Genomic DNA, 22,596 nt, shown 5'->3' on the forward strand with positions numbered 1-22,596 from the left:
AGAAGAAACAATAGATCATTCAAGGGATTAGGGGTTGATTATCTAAGATAGGGTAGTCAGGGAAGATATTTCCCAGAAGACGGTTTTTGAAAATTAACACCCCAGGCCGAAAGAACAGCAAATGCTTAAGTCCTGAGTTGTGAAAAAGAACAAGAAGAATAATGTGTCTAAAGCAGAGTGAGTAAAGAGGAAAGTGACATGAGATGACAATGAGGAATGTGAATTCCATTTTAGGCGAGATGGGAAGCCATGGGAGGAATCCGATCAGGGGAATGAGATGATTTCAATCACTCTGGCTCTTGTATGAATGTAACAGAGATGGCTAGCTGTTGACCAAAATCCAAGCCCTCGTATACCTGGCACACAGTGGTGTGATTATGTACCTAAGGTCTAGCCAACAGAATGTGATTGGAACTAACATGCTTCTGGCCCATAAAAGTCTCCCATGTGTGATCATTCAAGCTCCTTCCCACTTCCAGCTGACAGGGATGGAGGTAATACTCAGAACAACCTTAGCAGCCACAGTTTGAAGATGGCAGAAACATCATCTCCCTAGGTGCCTAATGACTGCATGGAATAGACTCTCTTACTCCTACACCCGCCCCCACCCCCCCCAACACCAATCATATACAACACCACTGCCAGCATAATCAACTAGGAAACACCCTAAACTTTTTCATGAAAAAAAGCTAAAGTAATTTTGTTTTGAGTAATTACATGTATGGGTCTATTTGTTAACTCAGTCAAGTCTACCTTATCTAATACAGTGCCTAAACAGCCCCTTCTAAAAGAAGGGCTGGACTGGAAAGAAGATTAATGAAAAGACTATTTTAATCAACTAGGGGAAATATACTGATAGTTTACACAAGGGTGGTAACAGTGAACTTGGTAAGATATGGTCAGATTCAGAGTATAGTTTGAAGATAGAACCAGAAGGACTTACTGATAATCACATTTAAGAATATCAGCTAGAAGTTTTGAAAATTCTTGTAATCCTTCAATACTCTTGTGAAACCAGATAATAGAATAGATTTTTCCTGATTCACTTTTGACTGAGAACAAAATCCACAGAATTCCACAATGAGTGTAAGACAAATCTCCTTCTTATGCAGAATTTTCAAAGAAACTCCATTCTTTGATTCTTGGACTATAGAAATTAAGCACATAAAAAGTGGCAGAGACCAAATTTGTTTGGAAGGATATCTTTGGATAAAACTGTGAGATGAAGCTTCTTCCAGGCCCAAGGCGGCAAGACAGCCTGTCTATTTCATCTCAGTCCTAGTGAGGGGCTTTTCATGGGACCAGCCAAAGCTCTAAAATATTTTCCCTGAAATGATGCCTGACATATCTGAGGAAACCAAAACCTGTGTGACAACAGGATAGAGGTGGCTACATTGGAATCTGTGTGCTCTCACATAATTTATTGGTAAGAGCTTCTGCTTACAGCTGTGAGTCACACACGGAAGGAGAGGTAGTATGGGCTTCTCGTCTTGGGCTCTGTTGAGTTGGCTACCTGGAGGAGAGAGAGAAGCTCTCAGCAGAAAGGCGGTAGAGGTAGGGCATGAGATGCTCAAGGAATGTGGCACATCAGTGGTCTTGGGAGAATCCGTGACTAGAGAGTTCTCCTTGGTGCACACAGATGTGCATCTCTTCTAGGTAGAGGAATCTCTCAAGAGTCCATTAATGCGCCAAGGAAGAAAAAAAAATGTTTTATATAGAGAAGACCTTCCTACCCCGCCCCAAGCCAGGAAGGTCAGAATCTGGCTATAAGGTCAGAATCTGGCTATCAGATCAGGGATGGGGTGGTGGAGAGGAGGGTAGAGAATAGACAGACAAACAGGAAGAAGCCAACCACACCAGCCCCTGTCCCCTTTCCCACTGCAAGTCTCCAGCCCAAAGTGGACCCAAGCTGGGCAGGGGAGAAAATTTTACATTAAATCAGGTTTGGAGTCTCATTACTATTTTGGAACATGTATCCAAAACACTGAACTAAATGCATGATTGTGACCTGAATGCACTGTAGGACTCTCTATTTCTAATAATGAACAAAAGAGTTATGGGGTCTGCCGACTTTTCTTCTGAAGCAGGGGAAGATTAAGCCACTGAATAAAGTTTTAAAAGACCACAGGACACTAAGATACAGTAATGTCTTGGTCATATTATGAACCATGTTTGCTCAAGACAGTGGCTCATTCAATTCATGACGGAAGAGAAATGTGGGCATTTCTAAATACAGTGACTCACAACAACAGAGAACTTTAGGTGGGAAAGTTTGGAAAGCACTGACCTCAGGCCACCCCACATGCACCTAGGAAATCAACATAATTTTCTTATCAAATGTATTAAGCAACTGCTTCTCTCCTGACTTGAGAGAAATGTGGCTCAATCACAGCAACTTCTTAAAGGATCATAAGAAAAGGCACTGCTGCTATATTTATGAATGCCTAACAAAATTTTAAAACATACGAGATTCTTCTTCAGTTTCGGAGCTTGTTATCTACATGGAGGATTATCTACATTATTTAAAGTGTTGTCTCTTTTTTTTTTTTTTAAGTCAAATGACACTTCAGAAATGTTTCTAGAGTTTTATTCCTGTCTGCATCCTACAATCTTATTTTGTTCATGGATATTCTCAAATGGCAGTGGGAATTCTATGCACAGGATATTGTCGTGATTGTTCAGAAAACCTGGTCTGTGGATCTTGATTTAATTACAGAAAGGAATGGGGGGAAAATGAACCTAGAGTTCTGTTTTTGCTGTATCCATGACACAGTTAATCTAAGACACTGCAGAGGTCTACAAATTCAGAAGACTTGAAAATAATTTCTTTGATATAATAAGAAGAAAACCATTTTTCTTTAACTGAATTTCTTGGCCTTTGTGGCAGAAATCAAATGCCTCATATTATTGTAGTAGTTTTTCTCCTCACAGTTTAACCTAGGACCCGTTAACCAAGGCTACTTCTATATTCAGTAAGATTACATACAAACTCAATTTTATGAATTATGTAAATGCCACTGCTGAGAGGTTCTACTGGTAATATAATATGACTATGCAAATGTACACTTCAGATAAATTTAAGGCATAAAAAAGAAATTACAAATTGGAGAAGTACATTTTTAAGGCTCTATTTATTTTAGGTCATTCATGTCAAAACTGAAAACTGTCTTTTGTAAGAACACAGATGAAAAATTCCAGATGAGATGGGGAGGAGCAAATCATTCTGGGAGCATCTATTGCTGTGAATTGAGTTAGTTCTTTATGGAGGGGACCTGAGCAACACCAACATTTTATGCTAGACATTTTGCCAGTTGTACCGGGATTCAATATAGTTTCAGATGATCCTACGATCAAACTAGATTTAGAAAACCATAGTCATCAAAGACTGGGATGAAAACTGATTTAGAAGTTGGGTTGGTTCTGATTGTGAAGTTTTACGAATAATTTGATCAATGATTTTTATTTTATTTTCCTTTTTATGTATGCTAATGGGTGATATATGGTTTAAAAGAAAACCTAAGTATAACAAATCTGAAAGACTTCTTTCAATAACATTTGATCTCATAGGAAAACACTGTGGTAGCTCAATTGGCATGATGTTTTATTTTATAATGATACATAAAATAATGGTATATCTTGCAATTACTAAATATTGTATGGCTTACAATTTTGTAGCAGATAGTGCAGTACCCACAGCATCTTTTTTTTTTTATAATTTTTATAAACAACAGCAATTTATTTATCACAATTCTAGAGGCTGGGAAGTGCAAGATCAAGGTGCCAGCAGGTTCAGTGTCTGGTGAAGGCCCACTTCCTGGTTCATAGACTTTTTTTTTGCTATAATCTCAAATGGTGAAAGGAGAAAGGGAGATTTCTTGGGCTTCTTTTTTTTTTTTTTTTTTAATCCGTGCGGCTTGTGGGATTTTAGTTCCCTGACCAGGGATTGAACCTGGGTTGGGCCTCTTTTATAAGGATACTAATTCCATTCATGAGGGCTCTACCCTCACAACCTAATCACCTCCCAAAGGTCCAACCTCCTAATACTATCACCTTGGGGATTAGGATATAAACATATGAACTTTGCGGTGGGGGACACGAACATTCAATCTATAGCAAGGTGCTATTGGAATGTAGTGGGTAGAGGCCAGGCATGCGTCTAAACATCCTACAACGCACAGAGCAGTTCCCACAAGAAAGAATTACCATCCTAAAATGTCAGTAGTGCCAAGGTTGAGAAACCCTGGTTCAGATTTATCTGATTGTTTACTTATGATTAGGTTCAGGTTTGACATTTTTTTGGTGAGAAACCTACATAGGTGATATTGTGGCTTTTTAATAAATCTCATCAGGAGGCTCTTCCTGTCAAATTGTCCCTTTTGGTGGTCCCTAAGTCTGATCATTTGGTTAGAGTGGAGACTGCTGAATCTCTCAACTGAAAAGCTACCTTTCCTGCTTTGTAGTTAGTAAAAACTACAAAGGGGTAGCTTGTAGTTTGGGGTGATACTTGGAGATCTTGTGAATATTCTATTGCCTCCAAATATTTTACCCAATAATTCAGCATCCATTGATAATCCTTGCTGGAACCAACTATTACACCGGGGATTGCAGAATGGTTGTTTTCTTTTATTCTACCATTCCTTCTATGATTTTTAGCTGGGATCCTTCTGTAAAGAAGAGCTTTTCATCTCTATTTTTCTTTTTCATTTTACTATTACTATGGACTAATGAAATTTTAATTTAACATATTATAAACCATTATCATCGTTAACGCATTTCAATACTCAAATTGCCACTAATTTGGCCAACGGGAGTCACTTTAAGCTGTCTCCTATGTCCTTTTGACATTTCCCTTGGTCTTTGAGCTTTCTTTAGTCTTCTTTTTTTTTTAAAAAGATGCTTTATTATTTTTATTTTTACTTTTCATAGTTATTGACCACATTCCCCACACTGTACATCTCATACCCATGACTCATTTACTTTGCAACTGGAAGTTTGTACTTCTTAGTCTCTCTCACTTATTTCTTTCCTCCCCCACCTTTTTTTTTAGCCTTCTTAGTCTTCTTTGCTTTCTGGCACAAAATACATCCCAGGCTCACCTTCTACTTTCCCAGCCCCTGCCCTGGAATCATCTATTTCTCCAAATGTTCCTTTTTTTTTTTTCAAGGGGACATAGTGTTTAGAACCAAGAACTGGGTGTCAGATATGTTCATTGCTACTAGAGTATCATTGCTTCTAAGCTCTTTCAGTTGACAGAGCAAAAATCATGAACTCTTGAAAAACATATACATTTGAAAAAATCCTAATACCACCAATTCAAATTCAACAAATACCACTAGATCTCTGTCCTTCTATATTTGTATCTTCCTTCTCCCCCAGTGAGAACCCTGGTTCTCAATAAAAGCAATATATATTTGTGCATTTGTTCTACCCTATAATATATATCCAAAATGGTTTGTGGATTACTCCCCAATAATGTTTTTATTAGCCCATGGTTTATCCCTTCCTTTTGTGAAAAAATGAATACAGATAGAAGCACTTCCAGAATGGCATAATAAAGGGCTCTGAAAATCTGGTCCTCCATAAAAGCAACAAACACACAGGCAAAAATGTCAAAATCAACTTTTTCAGAATTCTGGAAATTAACCAAAGCCTTGATAAAATTCAAGAAGGATTTATTCAAGAAAAACAGCTAAAACTAGGTAAGAACAGAAAGCTTTCTGGCATTTTAACTTACTCTATTCTCCTCCCCTTCTCCTTAGCTTTGCAGTAGACATGAAACTAGTAGCTATGAAATCCACAGTGTCTTGATTTACACTGTAACATCTTACAATATTTTGACTAGAGTATATTTTTGGCCAAGTAGCATATTTCTGATAGTTTGGGTGGTAACAGATAACTATGGTCACTAAAACCACCACAGTCTATGTTCACAAAATCACAAGCGTTTATCTCAATATACTCAATTATGTTTTGCTTCCATTATAACCCTTCATTAATGATAAATTTTCATTTGTCTGCTGGAAGAGTTCTCTTGGGCATATGGATGTCTATTTTAACTTTAGAGGCCTTGGTGACCATCCTCCATCCCCAGCCCAGGACCACACCAGGTAAAGTGAGACATGAAGATGCATATGCTTTCCTTGCACAGTGACTTCACCTTCCCTGAAATGGAAGGTTAGCATCTCTTCCACAGGCAGCACCAGCACACTAGCTAGAACATCACTGCTGTTGACTTAGTGAACCACCTTTTATATAAATTCCTCAAATAAACTTTACCTTTTACTAACTCTGACTTTTCCATGACCTTAGCTAATCTCAGTCTGTTAAAACTCTACCCAGCCTACAAGACCTGATGCAAATGTCATTAGATAGTCCCTAATAACTTCAGCCAGAAACTACTGTAATTTTTATGTTTATAGCTTTTACTCATGCTTGCCAAACACTGCATCATATGGCTATAAATTGATATATATATTTCTTCACTATCTGAGAGTAGAATCCTTGAGTACAAGATAATGTTTTATAGATCTCTATGTAATCCCACAATTTAAAGCTCTGCATGTAATAGGGATTCAATAAATGTTTATTAAACATTAAATTGGTGCATTTGTTAAATCCTTAAACTAATACACAATCTGTATTACAATGCATAATGCTCTATGCCACATTTGGATTTTAATCATTTTTTTTACTAAGAACATATTATAAAACTATTCCATAGTGTCACTAAAAATATGTTATGAAAACTATTCAATGCAAATATAGAAATTTATGCTGTAACATTCTCTGTGCAAACTTACCTCTCACAATGATGTTGGTAGACTTTTTTGCAGGGTTTCCCACTTTATTATTGGCGATGCAGCTGTAAGTACCAGCGTCTTCTGAGGTGATGGCAGGTATGGTTAAAGTTCCTCCATTCAAAACAGTCTTTTCAGGCAGAGTCCCAAAGGACCTGACCCAGGTGAGAGAAGGTACAGGCTCTCCTCCTGTCGTAACACATACTAATGTTATGGCCTCTCCAGGATTTACAACTATAGGGTCATCCACCAAGAGTTTGATTGATGGAGATGCTAAAAGACATAAACAAAAGAACATGCACCTATTTAGATCTACTACAACTAGAGTAACAGTATGCTTTATATTTCCTCAAACAATTAAAATGAAATATTGTTCTCTTGTGCCAAAATCTTACTGTATTAATCAAGTTTAAATCATGTAGAATGGTTACTCATTTTAATTACATGTTATAAACCCATGGAATTGTTTTAAGATCTTACACATGGAGAAGGGAATTAAAATTTATGTATTCTTGGATTATTGTTCCAAAATTAGAATGACAAGAGGGATTAAAGTTTTAAAACAAAAATCCCTTTCTCTTTTAATGTTGACAATCTCTTTTGTCCTTCCAGGTATAAATATTGCAGTTGTTTAGTCCTTGTATTTTCATGGTGAAGATTGTCATTTATTTAATTTGTGGATCATTCTGAGGTGAAATGATACATATTTTGCAACCTGAACACAACCAAGTAAGATAAAAGATCACTGGAGGTTTTTACTAAGCAGTGGGCCTGGTTTTTCATCTTGAAAGGAATAACAAAATCATGTAATTTAAAGCAGCCCCCATATTTCCTCTCTAACCTCTCTGTTCAGAAAGTTTAGGCAATGAGTTTTCATAATCACTGCTTTAAAACTTAGAAACAAAATAAACCACTGTTCAAACATAGTCACCAAACTATGACAGCCACCACTCCAATGTCTGGGTTATAATAATCTCCCCAGTGAAAATAAGTTGTTTGCAACTTTTCAGGTAAAAAAAATTGTAGATAAATATCCATTCAATAAAAAATGCTGTATTACAGACTTTTCATCAAACACTCAAAGTAGGAACTGCACAAAAACTCTGTTCACATACAGAACTTTTTTTTCTGCTTATACCACAGTGCCAGCCTATATAATGCATTCCTAAATAAAAACAGGGGGAATGCATTAGGCCAATGTTTGAGTTCACACATTCAGAAATATTTGATGCCAAAGTTAAAACTGAAATCTATCCATATTGGGAACACAAAGTGTTCAATTGTACTGTGTAATTTTTTTAGATATTAATTTCAGCTTAGAGTTGGACAGTGCTTTTCTCAGAATACAAGGTAAACTCCTTGTGTGATTCAATATTGTCTGCCTTGTTTGAATACAATGGAATACTACTCAAGCATAAAAAAGATGAAAACTTGCCTTTTGGGACATGGATGGACCTTGAGAGTATTATGCTAAGTGAGATAAGTCAGAAAGACAAATACCATATGATCTCACTCATACTTGGAATATAAAAAACAAACAAAAACCCAAAATATATGTACAAACCAAACGAAACAAAAACAAACATGTAGATACAGAGAACAGAGTAGTGGTTACCAGAGGGAAAGGAGCAGGGGGAGGGTGAAATGAGTAAAGCGGATTAACTGTATGGTGACTGATGAAAACTAAATTTTTGATGGTGACCATGATGTATGGTACAAAGAAGTTGAAATATAATGTTGTACACATGAAACTTATATAATATTATTAGTCAATGTTGCCTCAATAAAAAATAAATTTGAAAAGACGCCAGAGGAGAGCAAGAAGACCACTCCATATTATAATTATGGTTCTGTGGAATAGGTATGGAATGCCTGGAGGACCTTTTTAAACATCATTGTTGCATGCTGGCCCTTCTAACATCATCTTAAGGAGCACAGAAGTTTCCAAAGTATCTTAATTGCCCTTGTGAGATGTTGACTTGAAATTATAAATATCTATGATAAACCTGTTGGGGAATTCACAAAATGAAAATAAGAGGCAAAAGGCATTGCAATTTGGTAGAAAAGAAAGCATCTCAAAGAGTTATTTAATATTGTTAAACTGATAAAAAAGAAACTACTAATTAAATATTTTTAAAATAGATATACTTAATTATTGACATAGCATTATGAAAAAGTAAAAGAAATCCCTATAGCTTAGTTTGAGGTAAATAATATAATCTTACAAAGCTATTTAGTTAAAATACAATTGTAGACAGTCCAACAGTTATATTATATTAGTAAAACTCATTTGTTTTACATCATGTTTTAGTAAAATTAAAAGTCCCAAGGCCTAAGGGCCATTAATAGCGTATGTTTAGATTATGGAAACACACAATGGTGACATTAAGAAATATTTGCACCTGAAATTGACTTGTATAAGGATGAGTTGTTTTTCTATTAGATAGACAATATTTAAAGAAAAAGGTTCAAGAGAATTTCAAAGCTCATAAAATAATATATAAATAACAAGAGACCACTGTTTTACCTATAGTGCATTGCAGAAGTGTATTCACAATCCTATTGAAATTTCTCTTTTCCAAATCTAAATTGAAAACAGTGCACTGTCCAACTTAGTTTTATTAAAGATGGCATTATTTTCTCTGATAATCCCTGATGTTAAAAATATCCCACAAAGACCCCAAAATGGGCTAATGCTTTCAAGACTTTAAGAATGCTCATACATATTTTAGTAACAAAATTTTATAGCTTTAAATTCTAAAGAGATAAAGGTGAAATTGTTGTCATTTTGTTCTAGCGTGTTATGTTTGATTCTATAAATATCAGCTTTTTTAAACTATGAGGCTATGCTTAAGAACCATAGGGTCATTGGATTCATCAAGCTTAAGTGTAAATCATGCCATAGAGAAAAAAAATTAAAGTAGGAAAAACATAAAAAAATATTTTTGTGTATTATTAAAAATATTTTAAGAAGAGATTTCATCCTGGGCTAGTTAAGTCCCTTGCTATAAGCTTCCATAGCCCCCTTATTTTCCCTTTCATATCACATCTTATAACATTAGCCAGGCTTCCACTATGGCTCTTCAGACAGAAGCATCATGACTGCGTTCTCTGAAATATGGCCTGATAGTTGAAAGGTAAGAGCACAAATTCTGGAGAACAATACCTGGGTTCTTGACTCTGCTATTATTTAATAACTGTGTGCACTTGGGCTAGTTCTTCTACTCCTGAGTGCCTCAGTTTTCCACTGTTGAAATGGAGGAAAATAATTACCTGTCTTACAGAGGTGAGATGATTTAACACGTGTTAAGTGCTTACAATAGTACCTAGTACAAAACATGCACTGAAAAAGCATTTTATTTTGTCATTATTTTCATTACCACCCCCATAGCCTGGTCCTGTGCTTGTACAGTTACTGTGCTTAATAAATATTGGTAAGGCAAATCAATAAGTGGGCAAATGAATAAATGAATGACTAGTGTAAAAAATGTAGTCACTAAACTATATAATTTTTATATTTGACTCTGATGCATTTGACAGAGATATTTTAAAACCATTTTAACTTTTGGAGGTCCTATGCCATATCACAAAAAACAAATTTAAATATACCCATACATTTTGAGGACACATAATAAAACATCTATTAATTTTGTTTTATTGATATATTTTAATTTGTAAGTTGAAACTATTGTTTTTCAAGATTAATTTTCGTAGTGCCTTTAAAAGCTCATAGGCAGGGAGACCTTCAAGATGGCACAAGAGTAAGACGTGGAGATCACCTTCCTCCCCACAAATACATCAGAAATACATCTACATGTGGAACAACCCCTACAGAACACCTACTGAATGCTGGCAGAAGATCTCCAACCTCCCAAAAGGCAAGAAACTCCCCACGTATCTGGGTAGGGCAAAAGAAAAAAGAAAAAACAGAGACAAAAGAATAGGGACGGGACCTGCACCTCTGGGAGGGAGCTGTGAAGGAGGAAAAGTTTCCTCACACTAGGAAGCCCCTTCACTGGCAGAGATGGCGGGTGGCGGGGGTTAAGTTTCGGGGCCACAGAGGAGAGTGCAGCAACAGGGGTGCAGAGGGCAAAGCAGAGAGATGCTTGCACAGAGGATCAGTGCCGACCAGCACTCACCATCCTGAGAGGCTTGTCTGCTCACCCGCTGGGATGGGTTGGGGCTGGGAGCTGAGGCTCGGGTTTCGGAGGTCAGATCCCAGGGAAAGGACAGGGGTTGGCTGCATGAACACAGCCTGAGGGGCTTAGTGTATCACAGCTAGCCTGGAGGGAGTCCGGGAAAAGGTCTGGACCTGCCTAAGAGGCAAGGGACCATTGTTTCAGGGTGTGCGAGGAGAGGGGATTCAGAGCACAGCCTAAATGAGGTCCAGAGATGGGCGCCAGCCGCGGCTATCAGTGCAGACCCCAGAGACAGGCATGAAACGCTAAGGCTGCTGCTGCAGCCACCAAGAAGCCTGTGTGCAAGCACAGGTCACTATCCACACCTCCCCCTCCCTGGAGCCTGTGCAGCCCACCACTGCCAGGGTCCCGTGATCCAGGGACAACTTCCCCGGGAGAACACAGGGCGCGCCTCAGGTTGTTGCAACATCACGCCAGCCTCTGCCGCCGCAGGCTCGCCCTGCATCCGTACCCCTCCCTCCCGCCGGCCTGAGTGAGCCAGAGCCCCCTCATCAGCTGCTCCTTTAACCTCGTCCTGTCTGGGTGGGGAACAGATGCCCTCAGGAGACCTATGAGCAGAGGCGGGGCCAAATCCAAAGCTGAATCCCAGGAGCTGTGCGAACAAAGAAGACAAAGGGAAATCTCTCCCAGAAATCTCAGGAGCTTCGGATTAAATCTCTGCAATCAACTTCATGTACCCTGCATCTGTGGAACACATGAATAGACAACGAATCATCCCAAATTGAGGCGGTGACATTGGGAGCAACAATATATATATTTTTTTCCTTTTTCTCTTTTTGTGAGTGTGTATGTGTATGCTTCTGTGTGTGATTTTGTCTGTAGAGCTTTGCTTTTACCATTTGTCCTAGGGTTCTGACTGTCCTTTTTTTTTTTTTTAAGTATAGTTTTTAGCGCTTGTTGTCACTGGTGGATTTGTTTTTTGGTTTGGTTGCTCTCTTCTTTCTTTTTTTTATTTAAATTACTTTTTAACATTATTTTTAATAATTATTTTTTATTTTTATTTTAATAACTTTATTTTATTTATTTATTTTTTCTTTCTTTCTTTCTTTTTTTCTCCCTTTTATTCTGAGCCGTGTGGATGACAGGGTCTTGGTGCTCTGGCTGGGTGTCAGTCCTGTGCCTCTGAGGTGGGACAGCCGAATTCAGGACGTTGGTCCACCAGAGACCTCCCAGCTCCACATAATATCAAATGGGGAAAATCTCCCAGAGATCTCCATCTCAACGCCAAGATGCAGCTCCACTCAACGACCAGCAAGCTACAGTGCTGGACACCCGATGCCAAACAACTAGCAGGACTGGAACAAAACCCGACCCACTAGCAGAAAGGCTGCCTAAAATCATAATAAGGTCACAGACACCCCAAAACAAACCATCGGACGCAGACCTGCCCACCAGCAAGAAAAGATCCAGCCTCATCCACCAGAACACAGGCGCTAGTCCCCTCCATCAGGAAACCTACACAACGAACTGAACCAAGCTTAGCCACTGGGGGCAGACACCAAAAACAACGGGAACTACGAAACCGCAGCCTGTGAAAAGGAGACCTCAAACACAGTAAGTTAAGCAAAATGAGAAGACAGAGAAACACATAGCACATGAAGGAGCAAGGTAAAAACCCACCAGACCAAACAATACATAAGGCAAATGCTAACAGCCATAAAAGGGGAAATCGACAGGAACACAATCATAGTAGGGGACTTTAACACCCCACTTTCACCAATGGACAGATCATCCAAAATGAACATAAATAAAGAAACACAAGCTTTAAATGATACATTAAACAAGATGGACTTAATTGATATTTATAGGACATTCCATCCAAAAACAGAATACACTTTCTTCTCAAGTGCTCATGGAACATTCTCCAGGATAGATCATATCTTGGGCCACAGGTCAAGCCTTGGTAAATTTAAGAAAATTGAAATCATATCAAATATCTTTTCTGACCACAATGCTCTAAGACTAGATATCAATTACAGGAAAAAATCTATAAAAAATACAAACACAGGGGGACTAAACAATACACTAATTAATAACCAGGAGATAACTGAAGAACTCAAAGAGGAAATCAAAAAAATACCTAGAAACAAATGACAATGAAAACATGATAACCCAAAACCTATGGGATGCAGCAAAAGCAGTTCCAAGAGGGAAGTATATAGCAATACAATCTTACCTCAAGAAACAAGGAATATCTCAAATAAACAACCTAAACTTACACCTAAAGCAATTAGAGAAAGAAGAACAAAAACACCCCAAAGTTAGCAGAAGGAACGAAATCATAAAGATCAGATCAGAAATAAATGAGAAAGAAATGAAGGAAACAAGAGCAAATATCAATAAAACTAAAAGCTGGTTCTTTGAGAAGATAAACAAAATTGATAATCCATTAGCCAGACTCATCAAGAAAAAAAGGAGGAAGACTCAAATCAATAGAATTAGAAATGAAAAAGGAGAATTGACAACTGACATTGCAGAAATACAAAGGATCATGAGAGATTATTACAACCAACTATATGGCAGTAAAATGGACAACCTAGAAGAAATGGACAAATTCTTAGAAAAGCACAACCTTCTGAGACTGAACCAGGAAGAAACAGAAAATATAAACAGACCAATCACAAGCACTGAAATTGAGACTGTGATTAAAAATCTTCCAACAAACAAAAGCCCAGGACTAGATGGCTTCACAGGCGAACTCTATCAAACATTTAGAGAAGAGCTAACACCTATCCTTCTCAAACTCTTCCAAAAAAAAAATATAGCAGAGGGAGGAACACCTCCAAACTCATTCTACGAGACCACAATCACCCTGATACCAAAACCAGACAAAGATGTCACAAAGAAAGAAAACTACAGGCCAATATCACTGATGAAAATAGAGGCAAAAATCCTCAACAAAATAATAGCAAACAGAATCCAACAGCACATTAAAAGGATTATACACCATGATCAAGTGGGGTTTATCCCAGGAATGCAAGGATTCTTCAGTATATGCCAATTAATCAATGTGATACACCATATTAACAAATTGAAGGAGAAAAACCATATAATTATCTCAATAGATGCAGAAAAAGCTTTCGACAAAATTCAATACCCATTTACGATAAAATCCCTCCAGAAAGTAAGCATAGAGAGAACTTACCTCAACATAATAAAGGTCATATATGACAAACCCACAGCCAACATCGTCCTCAATGTGAAAAACTGAAACCATTTGCACTAAGATCAGGAACAAGACAAGGTTGCCCACTCTCATCACTATTATTCAACATTGTTTTGAAAGTTTTAGCCACAGCAATAAGAGAAGAAAGAGAAATAAAAGGAATCCAAATCAGAAAAGAAGTAAAGCTGTCACTCTTTGCAGATGACATGATACTATACATAGAGAATCCCAAAGATGCTACCAGAAAACTACTAGAGCTAATCAATGAATTTGGTAAAGTAGCAGGATACAAAATAAATGCACAGAAATCTCCTGCATTCCTATACACTAATGATGAAAAATCTGAAAGAGAAATGAAGGAAACACTCCCATTTACCATTACAACAAAAAGAATAAAATACCTAGGAATAAACCTACTTACAGAGACAAAAGAACTGTATGCAGAAAACTATAAGACACTGATGAAAGAAATTAAACTGATGAAAGAAATTAAAGATGATACAAACAGATGGAGAGATATACCATGTTCTTGGATCGGAAGAATCAACACGGTGAAAATGACTATGCTACTCGAAGCAATCTACAGATTCAATGTAATCCCTATCAAACTACGACTGACATTTTTCACAGAACTAGAACAAAAAATTTCACAATTTGTATGGAAACACAAAAGACCCCGTATAGCCAAAGCAATCTTGAGAAAGAAACACAGAGCTGGAGGATTCAGGCTCCCTGACTTCAGACTATACTACAAAACTATACTACAAAACTACAGTAATCAAGACAGTATGGTACTGGCACAAAAACAGAAATATAGATCACTGGAACAGGATAGAATGCCCAGAGATAAACCCACGCACATATGGTCACCTTATTTTTGATAAAGGAGACAAGAATATACAATGGAGAAAAGACAGCCTCTTCAATAAGTGGTGCTGGGAAAACTGCACAGCTACATGTAAAAGAATGAAATTAGAACACTCCCTAACACTATACACAAAAATAAACTCAAAATGGATTAAAGACCTAAATGTACAGCCAGACACTCTAAAACTCTTAGAGGAAGACATAGGCAGAACACTCTATGACATAAACCACAGCAAGATCCTTTTTGACCCACCTCCTAGAGAAATGGAAATAAAAACAAAAATAAACAAATGGGACCTAACAAAACTCAAAAGCTTCTGCACAGCAAAGGAAACCATAAACAAGACGAAAAGACAACCCTCAGAATGGGAGAAAATATGTGCAAATGAAGCAACTGACAAAGGATTAATCTCCAAAATTTACAAGCAGCTCATGCAGCTCAATATCAAAAAAACAAACAACCCCATCCAAAAATGGGCAGAAGACCTAAATAGACATTTCTCCAAAGAAGATACACAGATTGCCAACAAACACATGAAGGAATGCTAAACATCATTAATCATTAGAGAAATGCAAATCAAAACTACAATGAGGTATCACCTCACACCAGTCAGAATGGCCATCATCAAAATATCTCCAAACAATAAATGCTGGAGAGGGTGTGGGAAAAGGGAACCCTCTTGCACTGTTGGTGGGAATGTAAATTGATTAAAAAACTAACAATAGAACTACCATATGACCCAGCAATCCCACTGTTGTGCATATCCCCTGAGAAAACCATAGTTCAAAAAGAGTCATGTACCACAATGTTCATTGCAGCTCTATTTACAATAGCCAGGACATGGAAGCAACCTAAATGGCTAACAATAGATGAATGGATAAAGAAGATGTGGCACATGTATACAATGGTATATTACTCAGCCATAAAAAGAAAGGAAATGGAGTTATTTGTAGTGAGGTGGATGGACCTAGAGTTTGTCATATAGAGTGAAGTAAATCAGAAAGAGAAAAGCAAAAACTGTATGCTAACAAATATATATGGTATCTTAAAAAAAGAAAAAGGTCATGAGGAACCTAGGGGCAGTACAGGAATATAGACGCAGACCTACTAGAGAATGGACTTGAGGACACAGGGAGGGGGAAGGGTAAGCTGGGACAAAGTGAGAGAGTGGCATGGACATCTATACACTACCAAATGTAAAATCGATAGCTAGTGGCAAGCAGCCGCATAGCATAGGGAGATCAGCTCGGTGCTTTGTGACCACCTAGAGGGGTGGGATAGGGAGGGTGGGAGGGAGGGAGGGAGACGCAAGAGGGAAAAGATATGGGGATATATGTATACATATAGCTGACTCACTTTGTTATAAAGCAGAAACTAACACACCATTGTAAAGCAATTATACTCCAATAAAGGTGTTAAAAAAAAATAGATAAGTCAGACACAGAAAGACAAAAAAAAAAAAAAGCTCATAGGCAAAAGTGAAGTGCAAGTGAATGCTAGTTTTTTATAGTGCTCTTAAACTCTCCAACACCACCTCGAGTCCATGCATTATGTTTCTTTTTCTGCTCTTATATAGGTAATCAGGAAATTAAGAAAGATTAATCTCATTGCACTGAATCATGTATGTGGTTGAGTGTTCATTAAATATCTATTGCATGTTTTGGTTGAATTATCCCATCACTATGTAAGAATAAACATGTAAAGCCATCGAGATCATCAGCTTCCTTATAACCATGAGACAAGAGCATTGTTCTAAAACATACTGCAGAAATCTAGATATTCAGTCATTCTTCACAGCAACATATCAGAGACAGATTACTATTTGAAGCTCATTTTAAGTAATAAAGAAATGAAACAGAGAAGTTGAAAAGGGACAAGAGAAACACTGAGTGGACAGTATGTTAATTTTTATTTGGGATGTTCATCAAACCAAAGTAAAAAGTAGAAAAAGGTGAAATACATAAAATAAAAAAGGAAATCTATCAAGTTAAGTGAAGCATCTATAGTATATTTTAAAAATCATAGATTATTGTAAACATGTTTTATAGTTATTGCCAAAACATGGCTCAAATTACATAAAAATTATTCCAAGTCTGCGTTTAATATGACACACACACAGACATACACCACCAGCTATAAACATTCTCTATGTATACAGTGCTCATAAAAAAGTGCCCATCAGACTATCTGAATGAGAATCTTGCCAGCACTCAATGATGGAAGGCATGGGTCACCACAGCAGTTGCCTTGGAGACTTGGCTCCTTTAAGATCAGTATGTCAACATTCTAGCATGCTTGATGTTCCCTGTGGTGGAAATACGAGAGATAGATAGATAGATAGATAGATAGGTAGATAGATAGATAGATAGATAGATAGATAGATCTATAAATTATTCATACTGGGAGGGATGTGATGAAGTAGAATGACAGAAAAAGAAAGAGAAAGAAAGGGAAAAGAAGGGAAGGGAAACGAAAGAGAGGAGAGACCAAACAGTCTGTGGTTTTTATTTTCCAAAATCCTAAACCCTTCAATAACTGCAACACGGGAAGTATATTTTAGGAAATATCTCTGAGGAAGAGAATTCTTCCCATGTTCCCTTCAGTTCCTCCCCTCCTGGCCAACAAAAAGAAAAGTTTTCTTGGGCTAAGCAACAGTTACTTCAGTTGGTCTGAGACAGAGAGGATTGGCTTCTTGACTCCCACACCAAATCCTGAACACCTGCACATTCAAGAGCAGAGGGGATGCGTGTGTCCCTTCCTGCTTTGAGGTCACTAAGTATGACTGGCTACACAGACAGGCCATAGTGAGTCTCATGGGAAAGGCTCCACGCCTCAGGGGAACAGCCCCAGCCCCACACAATGGAATGGAAGAAGCAGAGAGACGGGCCAGAACTGAATGTGGCAAGACAGTAGGAATGAGGGAGATCTTAGACGATACGTGCCTGTCAAAAGATCCAGATCTCATGCCCCACACCTTAGTATAATATAGCAACCCATAGAATTTAAATAAAATCTGGTGGAAATGGGAACTCCACAATGACTGAGATACAATTTCTGAAATTATGGCAGAATAGGCGGTTGAAATAAAAATGAAGTTGAATTATAGAATAATAAAGATATATTTCTTTCAAACCTGAGTTTGTAGACTGGGATTCATGACCATTAATTTTAGAGTCAGTTCCTCGTGAGGTCTTCTGGATTGTAATACAAAGATTTAGTTTGGGGTTAATTAAGAATACATTCTGTAGGAAGAAAATACTACTGTATTGGTGGGTTTGTTTTGGCTACTACCTAACATAACAGCTAGCTGAAGATAAACATGGTTTAAAAAAATTGAAAACAATGCAGTGCTAATCATCTTTATATTTTTAGAGATTTGGCTCTCCATGGATCTGGGCCTTTTAATTTTTAAAAAGGAACTTAGTTTTTCCCCCCCGACGCTTCGATTAAATTAATATGAAATAGTTAACTACGGTAAAAGTTGCCGGTTGCCTTGAGTTAGAGATAATCTGAGACATATGATTCTTTGATTGGAAGGAACTTGAATACTGAGTCACAGAGAAAAATCACAAGGAAGAAAGAACATGAAAAAACAAACAACCCCCCCCAAAACCAATAAAACAACAACAAAAAACCCCCACCAGAATGAACTCCAATAAAAAATCCTCAGCTAGGATGGTATTAGTCTTATTTTGAATCCTCCCAAAAGCAGGTCCTAATATAAGAAAATAGTTCATCTGGGTGGAGATCGCAGGAAGAATACTGAAGGAGAAGAGAAGAGACAAATAAAGGGAGAAAACCCAGTAATGGAGCACTAATGAGCGGTTGTCACTGTGAGAAACTTGACTCCCTGCTGCTGGGGACCCTTTGGGAAACTAGATAGAACACATCTCAGAACTCTCCCTCTGAAAAGTGAGGAGGCTGGCTGGGGTATTTAGCTACCAACTCGTGTCCTTCATTAGTTAAGGATTATTCTATGGGTCTTAACTTACCAGCCTTCTGCATTGGCTGAACACATTGCTGAGTCCAGCGAAAGTTTTCAAACAGAAGGATATTGAATCGAATCTGTCAAAAGAAACTACAGTACCCTCCAGAACAGGCTAAGAGGAGAAAGCAGGGCACTCACAGTGTCTGCTAGGACACCCTTTCCATGTAAATTCAATCATCAGTAGTTGGCCACATGGAGATAATGTGAAAAGGCTAAAGAAAGAATAAGGAAGAAATCAGTGGTGAGTAGGGGCACCTTTACCCATCAGGATATAAGCACAAAATAAAATGAGTAAGAGCACAGCATGAATAAAAGGAAGAGGAAGTAAAAATACATACAATTAACTTTCTGCTTCTTTTCCATGGCCGTACATTTTTTAAACTAAAATATACACATGATAGACAAACCAAGTCCAGCTTCTATATGGAGAGACATGCTATGTTTACAGATTCAAAGAATAGAAAAAAGTTTCTCTTGCAAAAAGAAGTCATTTCACTAAGATACAAGAATCACTGTATTTTCATGCATTTCATTGGAATTCATTTTCAACAGACGTTTCATTGAAATACAGGTAGCAATGGACATTTCACATGCTAAAAATGAGAGAATATATTAGAAGTTGATTTGAAAATTCAAAATAATCCACGCATATAGTTGAAGTTATTATTCAAATATTATAATTATTGACAAATTGATTGATTCTCATGAAGCCCAGGAATGATATATTAGGAAATTCTATTTAAAACAATGTTTCAGGATATGGAAATATTTGAAATCGTATTCATAAATAGTTTCTAATGCCAAGAGAGAGCCTTTCCTATAGATACTGAAGCTAACAAGCATTTTTCATTTTTTTAATGTTCAAAGGACAGATAGTTCTGCAAATGATTGAGAAGGCAGAGTAAATATGTTCCTTCATGGAAAATTGCATAAAAGTTTCCTAGAAGAGACCTACTAGGAAATGGCATACTCATGGCATAATGCCATGAGTTCCAAAAAGGGCTTCCCTAGATGGGTTTTGTTTGATTGGCACAATATTATTTATTGTTTGTTGTTATCATTATTAGGAATAAATATCTTTAGGTATTGTTTGGTCTCCCTAGTATAACACATTTCAACATATTCATTTAATAAGTATTTATTGAGCACCTACTATGTATCAAGGCCTGTGATAGGTACTTGGGATATAACGGTGAACAAAACAGCCCAAGAATTCCTGCACTCAGAATCTTACATCTTAATAGGATGAGAACCAGCCTTCTCCCCATGACTCCCATTGTCTTGGGTGACTTCACATATTTACATCACCTCCCTGTTCTCTGAAGTCATGTGCATTTATGATCCCTGACCAGGATATTTATGCCATCACAGCATAATGAGTAAAGAAATCTGGGGACTTCCCTGGTGGTCCAGTAGCTAAGACTTCACGCTCCCAATGCAGGGGGCCCGGGTTTGATCCCCGGTCAGGGAACTAGATCCCACATGCCGTAACTAAAGATTCCACATGCTGCCACTAAAAGAAAAAAGAAAAAAAAAAAAGATCCCGCATGCCGCAACTAAGATCCGGTGCAGCCAAATAAATAATATTAAAAAAAAAAATTTGCCAAAAGATATTCTTCAATGAAATCAGACTTTACAAATTACAATGAGTGTTATTTACATTTGAATCTAGTCATTAAACAAGATAAACAGAAAAACTAGAACTGGAACTTGTGTTCCAAGGTGAGCAAAAGATAAAGTCAAAAGCTTATTTCAGTCAATAAGTTATGCCAATAGTTGGGGTACTAATACTTAATGGCCTAAAAAGTCTTCATAAATATTGTTAAAACATGACGAAGAAGAACTTTATCACCACTTACATCTCCCTCCCTTGGCCAACAATCCCTTAATGTTCCTTCCAACAGGTGAAATCTTGGCAGAGCAAGGTCTCATTCAAGTTTACCAGAAACTGAGCATTATCTACAGCTGCAGCAGAATCCCATCACTCATGGAGAGAAAATCCAAGCTAAGTACTTCCAACCAAGGAACTTGCTGTCTGTGGAATTTTCCTGTTCTTCATGGAAGATACCAGGTTTTTAGGAATAGTGCCAGTTTGCAAAGATGTCCTCCTCACAAAATCAAGAAGGCATGAACTTGCTATTCCTGCTGCCTGGGATTCTCTTCCAGTGCTTATTCACCCGGTAAACCACTTTACCACGGTCAAATGTCAATATCAGTTTTTTACCAAATTCTTAGTTTTTGTACAAGGCAATTGAATTCCTTCCTCTTTTGTATAAGCATAGCGGCTTATTATAGCTTCCCACACACACCCCTCCTCACATACCTTAGCCACCATTAGAACATTTACCTTCGCCTTTCACTGTGCGATATTTAAGAATTGAATTATCTGTGAAAAGGGTGATGTTTTTCATATTTGTACCAACAGCACTCAGAAAAGGATTTGGCAAAGAATTATGTGCTTAATAAAGTCTTATTGAATAAAAGAATGTTGAATTTAAAGACTAGAGAACGGAAACTCCACATAAGACCTATTTGTCATAAACTTAACCAAAAAAAAAAAAACCATGAAAAACTCAGGATTTCATGAACCATTCATTGAAAAATACTAGCTATGAAGACCTTTCTGTTCTCTCATTGTTCAACCCATCTAAACTTAACCATGCTTTATATCACTAACAAGGTGATAGCAAAGAGTTTCTCTTCCAAAATTTAGTGCACCACTCACATAAAATAATTACAGCATATTATTTACACTTCTTTGTACTTAATTCTTTGCTCAGTTATAGCACATACATTACTATCAATAAACCATTTGATTAAACCAAATTATGTCCCTGAAACCAAAACTAAAGGCATATGGCCTTTGTCATAAGAGGACCAGTATGTGGGTAATTCAATATAGAATTAAAAAGATCAGTCAAGATTTAAGGCTCTTCTGTAAGAGTGATATAGCAGTAGGAGGACAGATAAAGATATCACCTCCAAGACCATCTGGTGTTGATCTCCCAGCTATACTTCTTGAGGCCTCACTAGAGTAGCAAAGAAAACAAAACAATAATTCTGCTCTGGCCATCAGAGCTGCTGAAATGGAGGCAGCTGGTATTTCTACAACCAGTATTTGTAACATAGAGGGATGGTGCAAAAAGGTACTCTCTTATTAGTTACTCTCTTACTCTGTCTTATTGGTCTGATAAAAATTAGGTGCTTTTTTTTTTTTCTTTTTATTACCCATCCTGGTGACACTGTATTATAATGTTATATTTTGAAACTTTTTATGATTCTACAATTTCATTTTATAGTAATATTGCTAAGGTGGTTCACAGCTAATCTTAAAGAGTAATGTTGAACAGATTTAACTCTGCTGGGCCTCTGTTTGCCTCTCCAAGGGAATTCCATTAGTTTCCAAAGGACTGCCCAGGCCAAATGTCTACCTTGATTAGGAAAACACCTTGGCATATAGTCTCCTAATCTTGTGACATATCTATACTCAGGTTACTCAAATATCTAAATTGGTTCCAAGATATAGCAAAGATTAGAAATCAGATCAGGAGCTTAATTAGCCAGGTCATTGATAGCAA

At 37.4% G+C, this 22,596-nt stretch overlaps 1 protein-coding gene across 1 annotated transcript in view; it reads right to left on the reverse strand.

Moving 5' to 3' along the window:
* Window positions 1-22,596, reverse strand: part of MDGA2 (MAM domain containing glycosylphosphatidylinositol anchor 2) — an 811,172-nt gene that overhangs the window by 254,096 nt on the left and 534,480 nt on the right. The window contains exon 6 of the mRNA XM_061182503.1: window positions 6,801-7,070. Coding sequence (XP_061038486.1) covers window positions 6,801-7,070 — 270 coding nt within the window. The remainder of the gene's footprint in view (window positions 1-6,800; window positions 7,071-22,596) is intronic.

The sequence above is a fragment of the Eubalaena glacialis genome, chromosome 2, assembly GCF_028564815.1.
Source record: "Eubalaena glacialis isolate mEubGla1 chromosome 2, mEubGla1.1.hap2.+ XY, whole genome shotgun sequence".
NCBI classification, from domain to species: domain Eukaryota; kingdom Metazoa; phylum Chordata; class Mammalia; order Artiodactyla; family Balaenidae; genus Eubalaena; species Eubalaena glacialis.